This window comes from Bubalus kerabau, chromosome 23 (assembly GCF_029407905.1).
Source record: "Bubalus kerabau isolate K-KA32 ecotype Philippines breed swamp buffalo chromosome 23, PCC_UOA_SB_1v2, whole genome shotgun sequence".
Lineage (NCBI taxonomy): Eukaryota > Metazoa > Chordata > Mammalia > Artiodactyla > Bovidae > Bubalus > Bubalus kerabau.
This window is the reverse complement of record NC_073646.1, coordinates 17,438,204-17,452,826: the sequence shown is the minus strand read 5'-3', so window position 1 is coordinate 17,452,826 and position 14,623 is coordinate 17,438,204. Positions and strand designations below refer to the sequence as shown.

Genomic DNA, 14,623 nt, shown 5'->3' with positions numbered 1-14,623 from the left:
TATATCCATTGTATGAATTCACCATAGTTTATCTGTTGATCCTTTAACAGATACTTGAGTTGTTTTCAAATTCAGGCTATTATGTATAAAGTTGCTATGCTATTCACGTACAGGTCTTTGGTTGGGTATACATTTGCCTTTCTCTTAAATAAATACCTAGGATTGGAGTTGTTGGGTCATATGGTTTAACTTTTGAAATAGTTCACCAGTTTCTTATAAAGTGGTTGTATATTTTAGATTACTTCTGACATCTATGTACTTGCAATAGTGGGTCTTTAGTTTTAGTCACTGGAGTGAATCTACAATAGTATCTCATTGTGGTTTTATTTGCATTTTCCAGATGATTAATGATATTGAGCATCTTTTCATTTGTATAGTGGCCATGAATAAGTATTCAACTCTTGCCTATTTTTAATGAAGACTTATATGTTCTGGATATTCAAATTCTTTGTCTGCTGTACTATACTGTGAATGCTTTAAATAATTCAAATGAATACAGAATTAGCATTTGTATAAATATTTATTTCTCATTTTTAAGAAAGAAACGTCATGTTGAATGAATATTAGAAATTTCCTTTTGCTGTAAAACAGAGAAGTTGCCAGAATTCTGTACAATTTGTCAAAAATGTAGTCATCAGAGTTACTGAGTAAATTTGCTATTAAATTTTAAGTCAGCTAATGCTGGGATATGGACTTGTACTGCAAGGTGATTACTGGCAACTCAGATTCACCAGGACCCTCAGTGCCAGATAGACCTAGTTTTGGATCATTTGCCCAACACTTGCGAATCGAGGAATCTCATGGCAAGTCATAAACTTCTGAATCACTTTGCTTATCAGTTATGGGGATTGCCCTGCTCAGATTCTTGAAAGGATTGACAAGGTATATAAAAGCCTTAGCACAGAGAGTGACATATAGTAGGACTATAAGTATCATCTCCTTTCTCATCCTTCCTATACTGAATAAGTTTTAAAATTGAGAAGGAAATGTCAGTAGCCTAACACAGAACTTCACTCTTCCTCACATTTTTTTTTTTATTTAGCAAACCCTTATCAAAATAATGTGCTTTGTGCCAGGTACTATGCTGTAAGTTGGGATGTAATGGTGAACAAGAGAAGCCTGTTTTCTGCATTCCTAGGACCAAAGGGATTCTGAAGTCTAGCAGGGAAAATTGTCATCAAGCTAGGAACAGCAACATGCTGTGTGGACTGGAGGTGCACGTACATGGTGCTTAAAATAACGCAACAGGGCCACTGATTTAATCCTAGGAATCAGAAAAGGACTTGGGGAGGAAGTAACATTTAAGCTGAGAAAGAAGGCAGACTGATTTAGAGAAAACACCATGTGCGAAGGCCACCAGCAGTAATAAAAGATTCTTAGAGGACTCAGTTCTCATCTAAGGGAGAATGGGAAGAGATGAAGCTGGATGAGACTGAGATTAGAGTGGAATGCAAGCATCAGTGCCTTACAAGCCAAATTTAGGAGTTAGGGAAGGGATAAAAGGGAAATTAAGTATTCAGATTTACCTTTGTATAAGATCAGTTCAGTTGCAGGTTGAAAAATAAATTAGAGCCTAAGGCAGAGCAGCAGAAGTCCTTGTGAAAGGTAACCAAAATAGTGACAGTAGGGATAGAAAAAAGCTGATGTGACGTGAGGGTTGACAGTAAAGTCTTAAGATTTAAGATGACTGCCAGATTCCTTCTCAGGTAGCCAGGTTGATCATGTGCCTTTACCCAAGAACGAAAACAGAGAAGAAAGTAAGAGATTTGTTGGAGGGTGGTGGGAAATGAATTCCATGTGACACAGGTTAAAGTGCCTTTGAAATACCCGAGTGTAGGTGACTAGACTGGTAGGCAGGTGGGACTCAGATGTCAGGTCTGCTCTAGAGATAAGATGCAAGCATCATCAGCATTTGTATGGTAATTGAAGCCCCAGGAGCAGATGATATTGTCCAGGGAGAGTATGCAGAGTGAGAAGAGTAGAGAGCCTAGGCTTGACCCCAGGAGCCCCAGTTATAGTGGATGGGTAGTGGACGAGAAGGAGACTGAGAAGCTGATTCTTCAGAAAGGTAGGAGTAAACCAGAAGGAAATGGCATGGTAGAAGGGCAGAGGGTACTTACTCAAGAAGTGGGGATGGTCTAGCCTTATCCTCATCCCCTGCCCATTGACCTAGGCTCTTCACTAGGTGCAGAAACTTAAAAAGTTAATTTCTTAGACTGGACAATTTTTACTTTCATCTACTCCATTGTATACATTCATTTTAACAAACATTTATTGTTCATTGTGTGCCAGGAACTATGCTAACTCCTAGGGATTTGAAGATGATGAAAAATGAATTATCTTTATTTAGGGAGGCAGTGGTAAAGAGAATAATTGGGGAAGGAATTTTTGGCCATGTTTTTGTGCTCTCTGGGATTAGACCAATCTGGGACTAATAAAACATTTTCTTCTCTGCAGAACAAACAGTTCCAATTAGAAGCCATCTCATGGAATTAGGTCTAACAGCAGCAAAATTTGCTAGAAAACGGGGGAATGTGTCACTTGCAACGAGATTGCTGGCACAGTGTAGCGAGGTTCAGCTGGGAAAGACTACCACTGCACAGGATTTAGTCCAGCACTTTAAAAAACTATCAACTCAAGGTCAAGTGGATGAAAAATGGGGGCCTGAACTTGACATTGAAAAAACGAAACTGCTATATACAGCAGGTTAGTAAAATAATACGTGACTATATACTAAAAATCATGTGTATGAATGTTACTGTGTATGGTAATAGAAAAGTTGATTTTTTTTCAACTTTTGCAGAACATTTGCGTCCTGAATAAGTTTTGTGTAATTGAGTTATCTGTATAGCTTGGTGCTTTTGATTTTGTTATTATTATAGTAAGAAATGTTTCCAGAAATCATTGATTATCACTGAATTTACAATATTACTTTACCCTGAAAGAATATCATTTGTTTACTGCTAAGAGCTGGTGTTTTGATCTTTTTATAGGCCAGTCAACACATGCAATGGAGATGTTGAGTTCCTGCGCCATCTCTTTCTGCAAGTCTGCCAAAGCTGAGCATGCTGTTGCCAAGTCAATTTTGACATTGGCTAAATGGATCCAGGCAGAATGGAAAGAAATCTCAGGGCAGCTGAAACAGGTTTACAGAGCTCAGCAGCAGCAGAACTTCACGGGTCTTTCTACTTTGTCTAAAAACATACTCACTCTAATTGAACTACCATCTGTTAATACGATGGAGGAAGAGTATCCTCGGATAGAGAGTGAATCTACAGGTAGAATTTGTTTTAATAGCTTTAAAATGTTAATTTTAGAGGTTATTTTCCCTGTTTTAAAGTTTACAATGTTGTGTGCGTGCTCAGTTGCGTCTTGACTCTTTGTGACCCCATGAACTGTAACCCCCCTGGCGTCTCTGTCCATGGGATTTCTCACGCACGAATACTGGAGTGGGTTGCCATTTCTTACTCCAGGGGATCTTCCCAAACTAGGGATTGAACCTGCGTCTCTTGTATGTCCTGCATTGGCAAATGGGTTATAGGCTGACTATAATTTGCCACAAAAACGGTCTCTGTGGAAATTTAGTATATTATATTGCCCAGAAGTGACTCAAGCACATTTCTTTAGTATCTGACACCAACCACGTGGAAGTCACTGAACTCAAGCCTCCCAGGCCATACTTCCCAACTCCCCAGTTCATGGTGCTTTTATGGACTTAGATGTTTTTGCTGGCAGAAAGGTCCTACCTGTGATGTTTAAAATTCTTCCTCATACTGGGAAGAACTTAACATAGATATAGAATAGTGGCCTCTGATCCTATTGACTGGTGAAGCACAAAAACTACAGAAAGGTTCAAGTTTCACGTCCTGATACTAATGTATGTTCCTTACAGAAAGGTACTTGACAGATAGACTAGTTAATTCATTCAGTGTTTGGGTGCCTGTTGTGGTAGGCACCATTGTCCAGGTTTTACAGATTGAGAGATAACTAAACGTTTTGCTAAAACATTAGAATTTTGTTCATGTTGTTCATTTTGATGTTGTGAATCCTAGAACTGTAGTTACTTAGATTAGTCTAAGTAATTCTAATCTATGTACTATAGGTGTCTTTATTTGTAAGGCATATGGCTTGTTATCATTATAAATCTTCATATTGGCAAGTGGCACTATAGGAGGAGATTTCTTCATTTCTAAATTGGAGATAAAGATATTACTTCATGAATCTCTCATTGAATGAAATTGTCTACTTAACACATATTATTTTTGCCAGAATTTTTAAGCTGAATCTAATTGTGAGGAAATAGCCAATCATATCCAAAATACAAGACACTCTACTACACGTCTGACACCTGAACTGTTTGTAAAGTTCAGTGTCATGAAAAACATTGATGTGTTTTACAGGCTTACTTGAGAAGCTGAGTGATTGATTTCAACATATTAGCCTTTCAGAAAAGCATAATACAAATGTGTGCTTTATCAAATTATGTACCATTATAATGTTATAGGACTTATGGCCGATAGCAAATTCCTAAAATGTAAATGAAAATGCTGTTAGAAATTTATGAATGTGACATTGTTTTTTTTTTTTTTTCCATCATGGCAGTACATATTGGAGTTGGGGAACCTGACTTCATCTTGGGACAGCTGTATCATCTATCTTCAGTACAGGCACCTGAAGTAGCCAAATCTTGGGCCGCATTGGCTAGTTGGGCTTACAGGTGGGGCAGAAAGGTGGTTGACAATGCCAGGTATGTATGTTAAAATGTGTTATTTATTTAATGCATTGCAAAATAGAGATCTAAAATGTCTACTGACATGGCAAAGCTTTGGTAGCTGAAATACTGATGATTTGTTTTATTTTTATAGTCAGGGAGAAGGTGTTCGTCTGTTGCCTAGAGAAAAATCTGAAGTTCAAAATCTGCTCCCAGACACCATAACCGAAGAAGAAAAAGAGAGAATATATGGTATTCTTGGTCAGGCTGTGTGTCGCCCAGCGGGGATTCAGGCAAGAAAAACCTGATATAGTATTTTGGGGGAAATAGTGTTCTAAATAGCATATACCTGATTAAATATTTCAGATGAAACTTTGATAAGATGAAAGTGAGTTAAAATGTTTTTCTAAGAAGAATGTGATTTGAGAAATCAAGTCATTTCCTTAGGGTTCTGTTAAAAAAGGTGAAGTTCTTTTTATGTAAAATAGATTTCTCTTTTCACTGCTCTTATCAGATATTAGCTTCTTATCACTAGCTTAGAAGCTTTTTAAAATATGCTCATGTCTAAGCACTACCCCACATATTCTGAATGGAATGTTTGTGTATGTGTTGGGCATAGGAGGGTTTATGTAAGTTTACTAGGTGATATTTATACAGCCTTAGCTGAAAACCAGCCGACTAGATAGTCTGTATGATTTATTCCCTTCTGTCTCAAAATTCTATTAGTTCTAGAATGTTATAAGCCTAATTTAGTTGTAGACTTTAGACATGTGAATTTATTTGCTGAGCTAAAACTGTTGACTTCTTGTTCTAGACTTTGGCATATATCAGTGTCTGCCAAAGCTGGTCTTAGGTACGTGTGCAGTACTGTAGAGAGGGTCAGGTAATTCTCTGCAGGAAGAATATTATATTGTAACTGAAGCATTTAAATTCCCCAAATCAAAATCTTTAATCTTTGCTAAATGCCTATATCCTTCTTCATTAGCTACATTGGTAAATATATCTTAAAGAGAAGCATGGTAGCATTTATTTAGCATGTATAGCACTAAATGTGGAATATTTTGATCTTTCATAAATGAGAAAATGCTTGCATATATTAGGAAAATCATGTACCTTTCTCCTTTTTAAAATTTGTGTCCCCAAATAGCATTTTTTTGCCCTGTTTTTCTTTAGGATGAAGATATAACGCTTCAGATCACAGAAAGTGAAGAGAATGAGGAAGATGACATGGTTGATGTTATCTGGCGTCAGTTAATATCAAGTTGCCCATGGCTTTCAGAACTTGATGAAAGTGCAACAGAAGGAGTCATTAAAGTGTGGAGGAAAGTTGTGGACAGAATCTTCAGCCTGTATAAACTGTCCTGCAGCGCATATTTTACTTTCCTTAAACTCAATGCTGGGCAGGTAGGTAGCACAGTATTCTTTTATGAAAGTTTATTTGAAATTTCTTTTCTAGTAGATGAAAACAGTATTTGGAATTGTTTAATTTTATCCTCTTGTCTCTCATCCTTAGATTCCTTTAGATGAAGATGACCCTCGGCTCCATTTAAGCCACAGAGTGGAGCAGAGCACGGATGACATGATTGTGATGGCCACGCTGCGCTTGCTCAGGTTGCTCGTGAAGCACGCTGGGGAGCTTCGGCAGTATCTGGAACATGGCTTGGAAACAACACCTACTGCGCCTTGGAGAGGTGATGGTCTAAATAAAATGTTTCAGGGAAAAGTACTTCTGGGTAGAAGATAGTAAGACAGTTGAAACATAATAGTTCCTTGGATTTCCCTGGCAGTCCAGTGGTTGAGACTATACTTTCTCTGCAGGGGGTGTGGGTTCGATTCCTGGTTGGGGAACTGAGATCCTCTGTGCTTCATGGTGTGGCCAAAAAAAAAGTTCCTGTATGTTTACTGTTTGAATGTGTTATGAAGTAGCTAAATTAGTTCAGACGATACTGTGGACTGCTTGTTATACCACTTCACTCCCACCTTTCAGAGAAGTGGAAGGCTGAGAGGCAAAAAGCTTTTAATATAGAAAAAGAATTTTGGAGAGAGTGATAAGAATGTTTCAAAAAATCTCATATCCCTTTGAAAAAATTGTCTATATCTGCCTTCTTTTACAGGCATTCACAGACAATATATTTCTGTATAACGTTTGAATCAGGATTTTGATTACAGCTCTGTACCCTTACTAAACCTGCAAATCAAGAGCTATTGTGTATATAGTTCTTTGTTATCCCAGGGAGAAATTTGAGGCTCCTAGAACTAATGGCTGACATATATCAGGTTTTATCCTTTTGCCTCCACCATGTTGACTGTTTTTCTTTAATAACTTTAAAGTATTTTTCTTCTTATCCTAAAGGAATTATTCCGCAGCTTTTCTCACGCTTAAACCACCCTGAAGTGTATGTGCGCCAGAGTATTTGTAACCTCCTCTGCCGCGTGGCTCAGGATTCCCCGCATCTCATACTATATCCTGCAATAGTGGGCACCATATCGCTTAGTAGTGAGTCACAGGCTTCAGGTAAGGAAGGTTAAAATACTGCTACTTTAAATTAGTTTGCAAACACTGTTTATTAGGTAAAATTTTTTGAGCTTTATGTTCCATAGTTGATAAGAGTTTGTGACTTTTTTTTCCCCAACAATAATAATAATAGTAGTACCAATAGTAATACCACTTACTGAGTGAGTAGCTGCCATGTCTGGCAGTAGGATGTGTGCTTTACACTGTATCTTCAGTCTCAAAATAACTCGCCAGGGCTTGGAGAAACTGAGTCACCCTCAGTTCACTGAGCTGAATTATCTGGCAGATAAGGATTGAAACCAAGTTCTGAACTCTGGCTAGGCAAACACTTTATTTGTTGAGACTCATCTACTATCATTTCCCCCACTTATCTTTTATTAGCTTACAATATTAATAAGTATGGAAGCTCAACTTGTAAAAAGGCATAATATCCATGTTCCTTGGTCAACTTAGTGCACATGTGCAAGATGAGTTAAATGAGTGCTCTGGATTCAAATACATTATAGATGTTTTCCCTAACTCAACGTATGCACATGAGAGAAACAGCCAATGTATACTTTTCTTCCATTTCATTATAGGAAATAAATTTTCCTCTGCAATTCCAACTTTACTTGGCAATATTCAAGGAGAAGAACTGCTGGTTTCTGAATGTGAGGGAGGAAGTCCTCCTGCTTCTCAAGATAGCAATAAGGATGAACCTAAAAGTGGACTGAATGAAGACCAAGCCATGATGCAGGACTGCTACAGCAAAATTGTAGATAAACTGTCCTCGGCAAACCCAACTATGGTGTTACAGGTATAGAACAGTTCACATGTTTTAAAATAAATTTTTATTACAACCACTCCCCTCTCCTCCCAAAAAAAGCCACCTAAAAACAAAACCCCTAAAGTTGTTATGGAAATTATAGTTAAGGAGCACAGCCTTTAAAATAATCAAAATTGGTTTTATAAATCTGTTCTGATAGAAGCACTAATTGAGGTTCTGTAATTGGATAATGAACAAAAGATGTGCCCATTTCACTGGAAGTTTGCAGTGTTGGCAGAACTGTGCTGTGTGTAGACTTAGAGATGAGCATGTTGGATGTGCCCTGTGTGCAGGTTCAGATGCTTGTGGCTGAGCTGCGCAGGGTCACTGTTCTCTGGGATGAGCTCTGGTTGGGAGTTCTGTTACAGCAGCACATGTATGTCCTGAGACGAATTCAACAGTTGGAAGACGAGGTGAAGAGAGTCCAGAACAACAACACCTTACGCAAGTATGTTTTTATCAACTTAAACGTCAAAAACATAGCTGCCCCTTTTTATTAATGTAAAATACATATAAAGTTTGCCATTTTAACCAGTTTTAAGTGTACAATTCAGTTGCAGCAAGTACATTTACAGTGTTGTGTCCAGCTCCAGAACTTATCCATCCTCCTGAACAGCAGCTCTGTACCCATTTAATAGTACTTCCCCATCCTCCACCTCAGCCCCTGCTCACCACTTGTCTACTTTCTGCCTGTATGAATTTGGTACTATTCTGAGTACCTTGTGTGACTAGAAACATACAGTATTTGTCATTTTGTATCTGGTTTGTTTGACTTACCATGTTTTGAAGGTTCATTCCATGTTGTAGCATGTGTCAGAATTTCCTTCCTTTTTATTGCTGAATCACATTTCATTGTATGGATGTGGGTGTGTGTGCGCGTGCGCTAAGTCGTTTCAGTCCTGATCAACTCTTTGCTACCCTGTGGACTGTAGCCCATCAGGCTCTTCTGTCCATGGGATTCTTCAGGCAAAAATACTGGAATGGGTTGCCATGCTCTCTTCCAGGGCATCTTAATGACCCAAGGATCAAACCTGCGTCCCTTATGTCTTCTGCGTTGGCGGGGGGCTTCTTTATCACATTTTATTCATGCACTCTTCTGTCAGTGGACACTTGAGTTGCTCCTGTCTTTTAGCTCTTGTAACCAGTGCTTCTATCAGCATTGGTTTACAAGTATCTGAGTCCCTGCTTTTAATTATTTTGTGTGTGAGCCAGTGAATTTGCTGTGTCTTATGGTAATTCTGTGTTTAACTTGTAGAGAGGAACTGGTAAACAGTGCCCCAGGATTTCAGTTTCTCCATATCCTCACCAACATTTATTGTTTTCTGTCTTACTGATAGTGACATCCTAATGGGTGTGGAATGGTATCTTTTCATGTGCTTATTGACCATTTGTATATCTCCGTTGTCTGTTTGAATCTTTTGCCCATTTTTGAATTGGGTTGTTTTATTGTTGGAAATTTAGGAGCTCTCTAAATATTCTGGATTTTAATCCCTTTATCAGATACATTGATTTGCAAATATTTTTTCCTATTTTGTGTATTTTTCAGTCTTGAATGAAGATCTCTTTTGATGCACAAAAGTTTTTAGTTTTATGTAGCCCAGTTTATCTGTTTTTTCTTTTGTTTTCTTCCAAGAGGTTTAAATGAAGTCTTGGCTTTTATGTTTAGGTCTTTGATCCATTTGACTTTTTTTTTGCATGTTAGTATCAGGTAACACTCCAGCTTCATTCTTTTGTAAGCAGGTATCCAGCTTTCCTAGCACCATTTGTTAAAAGGAGAAGCTGCGTCTTTTATATGCTGGATTTTTTACAGTGCTGTTGTGGTCAGTTACTTTGCAAACATTTTAGTAATTTATTTTGATTATTCTTTTATGCTGTTTACTTACACTTGACAATTTAAATTCTTCCTTGTTTGTATTGAACTCTATGTCTTTCTGGTCAGAGAAGAGAAAATCGCAATCATGCGGGAGAAGCACACAGCTTTGATGAAGCCCATCGTGTTTGCTTTGGAGCACGTTAGGAGCATCACAGCGGCCCCTGCAGAAACACCTCATGAAAAGTGGTTTCAGGATAACTATGGTGATGCAATTGAAAATGCTCTAGAAAAGCTGAAAACACCGTCAAACCCTGCAAAGCCTGGAAGCAGCTGGATTCCATTTAAAGAGGTATAGAAAAATCTCAAGAATGCTACTGAAATGGGAAATTCCGTGAGATAAACTTAAGTAAGGGGTCTCTTTTTACTTAGAACACAGAGAGAAGACTTTCTAAACCCAAGGAATACAGCCAGTGTTCAGTTGCTATAAAGAATATAGAGAAAGGTGTTTTCTTCATTTTTGAGAATTTGAGGTTAAGTGGTCCTAGGGTGGCAAACTGCATCTACTGAGGGTTCCCACCAAGGAAGAATATTCTGTAAGGTGTTAGACAGGGAAGGGGCTTGACTGCCTGCTGTATTCTTCTCATAAAAGATGAACAAATTTAATCTTGTACCTATGTAGTTTTTCTTAGTGGAGGGGTATTCAGTATTTCTAACAAACAAAATATTCACATATAACAGCATCAATTTTTATAAGTAATTTTTTTGACAGCAGTTCTGAATAGGCTGTTTGAAGAATGATTAGTATGTTTAAATATTTTAGAATCCTTATCTTTCATGATTTGATCCACTTAATTCTGTATTTGGTTTGCATCTGTTTTAGCAATAGCACCATTAGTTGGGGGATCCTATTTATTACTTTGTATCTTTTTCTTATCCCTTCTTTCTCTGTCCCATTCCTATAATTGATCTTAACTGATTTCCTTACTTCAGTAATGAAAAAACTGTTAAAAGCTAGACAGTGTAGAGACAAAGTACACCTGACTTTAAGGAGAAAATGTGAACAAGAGGAAATGCTACATTCAGAGGAAATGCCTTAGGAGCTCAAGACAAGAGCACTAACATGAAGGATGAAGTTTATTTGTGTGACCTAGCCAAAACTTATTTTCCTCATGCTCCAGCAGTAATTTCTTGCTTTGCGTTCTTCTCAGTAAATCAACCAGGAAACCCAGAGGAGATAGGAAGGATACTTTTTTTTATTTGGCCACAGTGCTTGGCTTATGGGATCTCAGTTCCCCAATCAGGGGTCCTGCGTGTGCCCCCTGCAGTGGAGTCTTAACCTTTGGACCTCCCAGGAAGTCCCACTTTTAAAAAATTGATATATAGTTGATTTACAATGTTGTATTAACTTCAGTTGTATAGCAAAGTGACTTTTTTAATATATATTTATTTTTAATATTCTTTTCTATTGTGGTTTATCATAGGTTATTGAGTATAATTCCCTGTACTGTACAGTAGTCCCTTGTTTATCCATCCTGTACATGCTAGTTTGCATCTGCTGATCCTGATCCTTCCCTCTCCTGCACTCCTCCCATAGGGAATATGTTTTTAAAAAACCCTCTGTGTGTGTGTGTGTGTGTGTGTGTGTGTAATAAGTCATAAAGAAAAATTTTTGAAGTACTGTGTCCCTCCATAATTATATCTTCCTCTCCACAACCACTGCTCTGAATTTTGAATTAATCCTTATTTACTTAAAGAAAATAGTTTTTATTGATACATTTCTAAATGGTATAGTTTAGCCTCTCCTGTTTTTGAATTTCATATAAATGAGATTATATTTTATGTGTATTGTATGTGTTTTACCACTTCCATAAATGATTCATCAGCATTAGGTTTTTGCTTTTGTTTTTTTAAAATAATTCATCCATATTTTGTGTACAGCTGAACATGAATAGATTATTGAACAGTACCACAGTTTATCTTTTGTCCTGTCAGTGAATACTTGAGGTGTTTCCAGTTACCTTTTTCCTCTTATGGAGAAGTGTTGCTAAGGATTGATTAAAATGTTTCATGTGAAAGCAGAGCCCAGAGTTCATTAATTCTGGTGTAGATTATTGAGTTAGCTAAGTAGGGATACAGCTATACATGATCCTCTCTCTGTGAGTTATTAGAAAGATTGTGTGTTTTCTGCATACTTCAAATAGTCTGAACTCTAAATTATTACTAAATTTTCAGATGGCTTTCTTTTTTCTGTGTGTGATTTTTTTTTTTAATTTTTTAACTTTACAATATTGTATTGGTTTTGCCATATATCAACATGAATCTGCCACAGGTATACACATGTTCCCCATCCTGAACCCTCCCTCCTCCTTCCCCGTACCATCCCTCTGAGTTGTCCCAGTGCACCAGCCCCAAGCATCCAGTATTGTGCATCGAACCTGGACTGGTGACTCATTTCATATATGATATTCATGTTTCAATGCCATTCTCCCAAATCATTCCACCCTCTCCCTCTCCCACAGAGTCCACAAGACTGTTCTGTACATCAGTGTCTCTTTTGCTGTCTCGTATACATGGTAAATGTTATCATCTTTCTAAATTCCATATATATGCGTTAGTATAGTGTATTGGTGTTTTTCTTTCTGGCTTACTTCACTCTGTATAATAGGCTCCAGTTTCATCCACCTCATTAGAACTGATTCAAAGGTATTCTTTTTAATGGCTGAGTAATACTCCATTGTGTATATGTACCACAGCTTTCTTATCCATTCATCTGCTGATGGACATCTAGGTTGCTTCCATGTCCTGGCTATTATAAACAGTGCTGCGATGAACATTGGGGTACACGTGTCTCTTTCAATTCTGGTTTCCTCAGTGTGTATGCCCAGCAGTGGGATTGCTGGATCATAAGGCAGTTCTATTTCCAGCTTTTTAAGGAATCGCCACACTGTTCTTCATAGTGGCTGTACTAGTTTGCATTCTCACCAACAGTGTAAGAGGGTTCCCTTTTCTCCACACCCTCTCCAGCATTTATTGCTTGTAGACTTTTGGATCACAGCCATTCTGACTGGTGTGAAATGGTACCTCATAGTGGTTTTGATTTGCATTTCTCTGATAATGAGTGATGTTGGAACATCTTTTCATGTGTTTGTTAGCCCAGATGGCTTTCTTAAAGGTGTGTGCCACCTTTAAGTTACCTGCCAGTAACTCGCTATATCTTTTGTTCTTTTGCTAGGATTGAATTGATCTGTTTGGGTGTTGATTGGACATAGCTTAACACTGGGGAATTAGTTCGCTACAAGCCTTGAATTTTGTGATCACAGCAGTGATTGTTTTTCCATCTGCTGTGATTTCATTGCTTATTTGGGAGAGGTCTGAACAAAGTAGAAATCACCGAGAGCATATCAGCACATCAGTGTTTCCCTTCCCAGAAAGGCCCAAATATGTAACTGCAAATTAAATGAACTAGACAAGAGGTGTTTGTATTTTAAATTTATCTTTAAGCCAGATTAAATGTAGAAGAAAGTAAGTGTGGTAATGATTATGTAAACATTTCCTACCTTAAATATAGATAATGCTGAGTTTACAACAGAGAGCACAGAAACGTGCAAGTTACATCTTGCGTCTTGAAGAAATCAGCCCGTGGCTGGCTGCCATGACTAACACTGAAATTGCTCTTCCCGGAGAAGTCTCAGCCAGAGATACCGTCACAATCCACAGTGTTGGTGGAACCATCACAATCTTACCTACTAAAACCAAGCCAAAGAAACTTCTCTTTCTAGGATCAGATGGGAAGAGCTATCCTTATCTTTTCAAAGGTGGGATTTAAAAGAGCATTAATCTGATTATTAATGTTTTAATGCTGTGTGTGTGTGTGTTGTTTAGGTGAATTTCTGTATGTCATGAATAGCCTGGAGTATCATGTCTTTTGATGGAAGTTGTTGGAAGCTGTGTAGTGTGATTTTCTGTTGTTTCCTCTGTTCTTGCTTATTTATACAAGCTGGGCAACTGAGATACAGCTAATAATGCTGTATCTAATACCTTGTGACTGAATAGAATGTTCTTTAATACTTCATTATGCCCTTTTGACTGTCAGTTCTTGACTGCTATTGCTAATTGAGAGGGACACGAAAAAGTGGTATGTTTCCAGTCCCATTCCATTGTACTTCACCCTATTTGGTTATCTGTCCTAACTAATTTTGTTTCCACAGGATTGGAGGATTTACATCTGGATGAGAGAATAATGCAATTTCTGTCTATTGTAAATACCATGTTTGCAACAATCAATCGCCAGGAAACACCTCGTTTCCATGCTCGCCACTATTCTGTAACACCGCTGGGAACTCGCTCAGGCCTAATCCAGTGGGTGGATGGAGCCACGCCCTTATTTGGTCTTTACAAACGATGGCAACAACGGGAAGCCGCCTTGCAAGCGCAAAAGGTTGATTCAAATTAAAATACATACTGTTATTTGAATGTTGATAAACAAGTATATGTATTAGTTTGTTCTCTGTTACATGTGAAATATGTCTAGGCTTACTGCCCTTGAGCATTTTTTCAACATTATGAGAGTTAAAGAAGGAATAAACATAACTTTAAATTCGGAGTTAATCACTATGGCATCCTGTTTTGTACCTGTGAAATTTATACTTTGATTTAGAACAGTTTTTTAGAATTCATTTTAGCTGAGTATCTGAGTGCTTAGTATGTGAAAGAAATAGTACTGAGTACTTCATATAAAAAAGGTAAATTTTTAAACAGTCACAACTTTTAAGTTCCAAC

General features: G+C 37.8%; 1 protein-coding gene across 6 annotated transcripts in view; it reads left to right on the top strand.

Moving 5' to 3' along the window:
* SMG1 (SMG1 nonsense mediated mRNA decay associated PI3K related kinase) overlaps positions 1–14,623 on the top strand; it is a 100,548-nt gene that overhangs the window by 61,184 nt on the left and 24,741 nt on the right. For all 6 annotated transcript variants that reach the window (XM_055561348.1, XM_055561347.1, XM_055561349.1 and 3 more), the window contains 12 exons: positions 2,458–2,706; positions 2,994–3,278; positions 4,603–4,747; positions 4,866–5,004; positions 5,885–6,115; positions 6,225–6,402; positions 7,065–7,226; positions 7,805–8,022; positions 8,325–8,479; positions 9,971–10,193; positions 13,413–13,659; positions 14,053–14,282. In XM_055561348.1, coding sequence (XP_055417323.1) covers positions 2,458–2,706; positions 2,994–3,278; positions 4,603–4,747; positions 4,866–5,004; positions 5,885–6,115; positions 6,225–6,402; positions 7,065–7,226; positions 7,805–8,022; positions 8,325–8,479; positions 9,971–10,193; positions 13,413–13,659; positions 14,053–14,282 — 2,462 coding nt within the window. The remainder of the gene's footprint in view (positions 1–2,457; positions 2,707–2,993; positions 3,279–4,602; positions 4,748–4,865; positions 5,005–5,884; positions 6,116–6,224; positions 6,403–7,064; positions 7,227–7,804; positions 8,023–8,324; positions 8,480–9,970; positions 10,194–13,412; positions 13,660–14,052; positions 14,283–14,623) is intronic.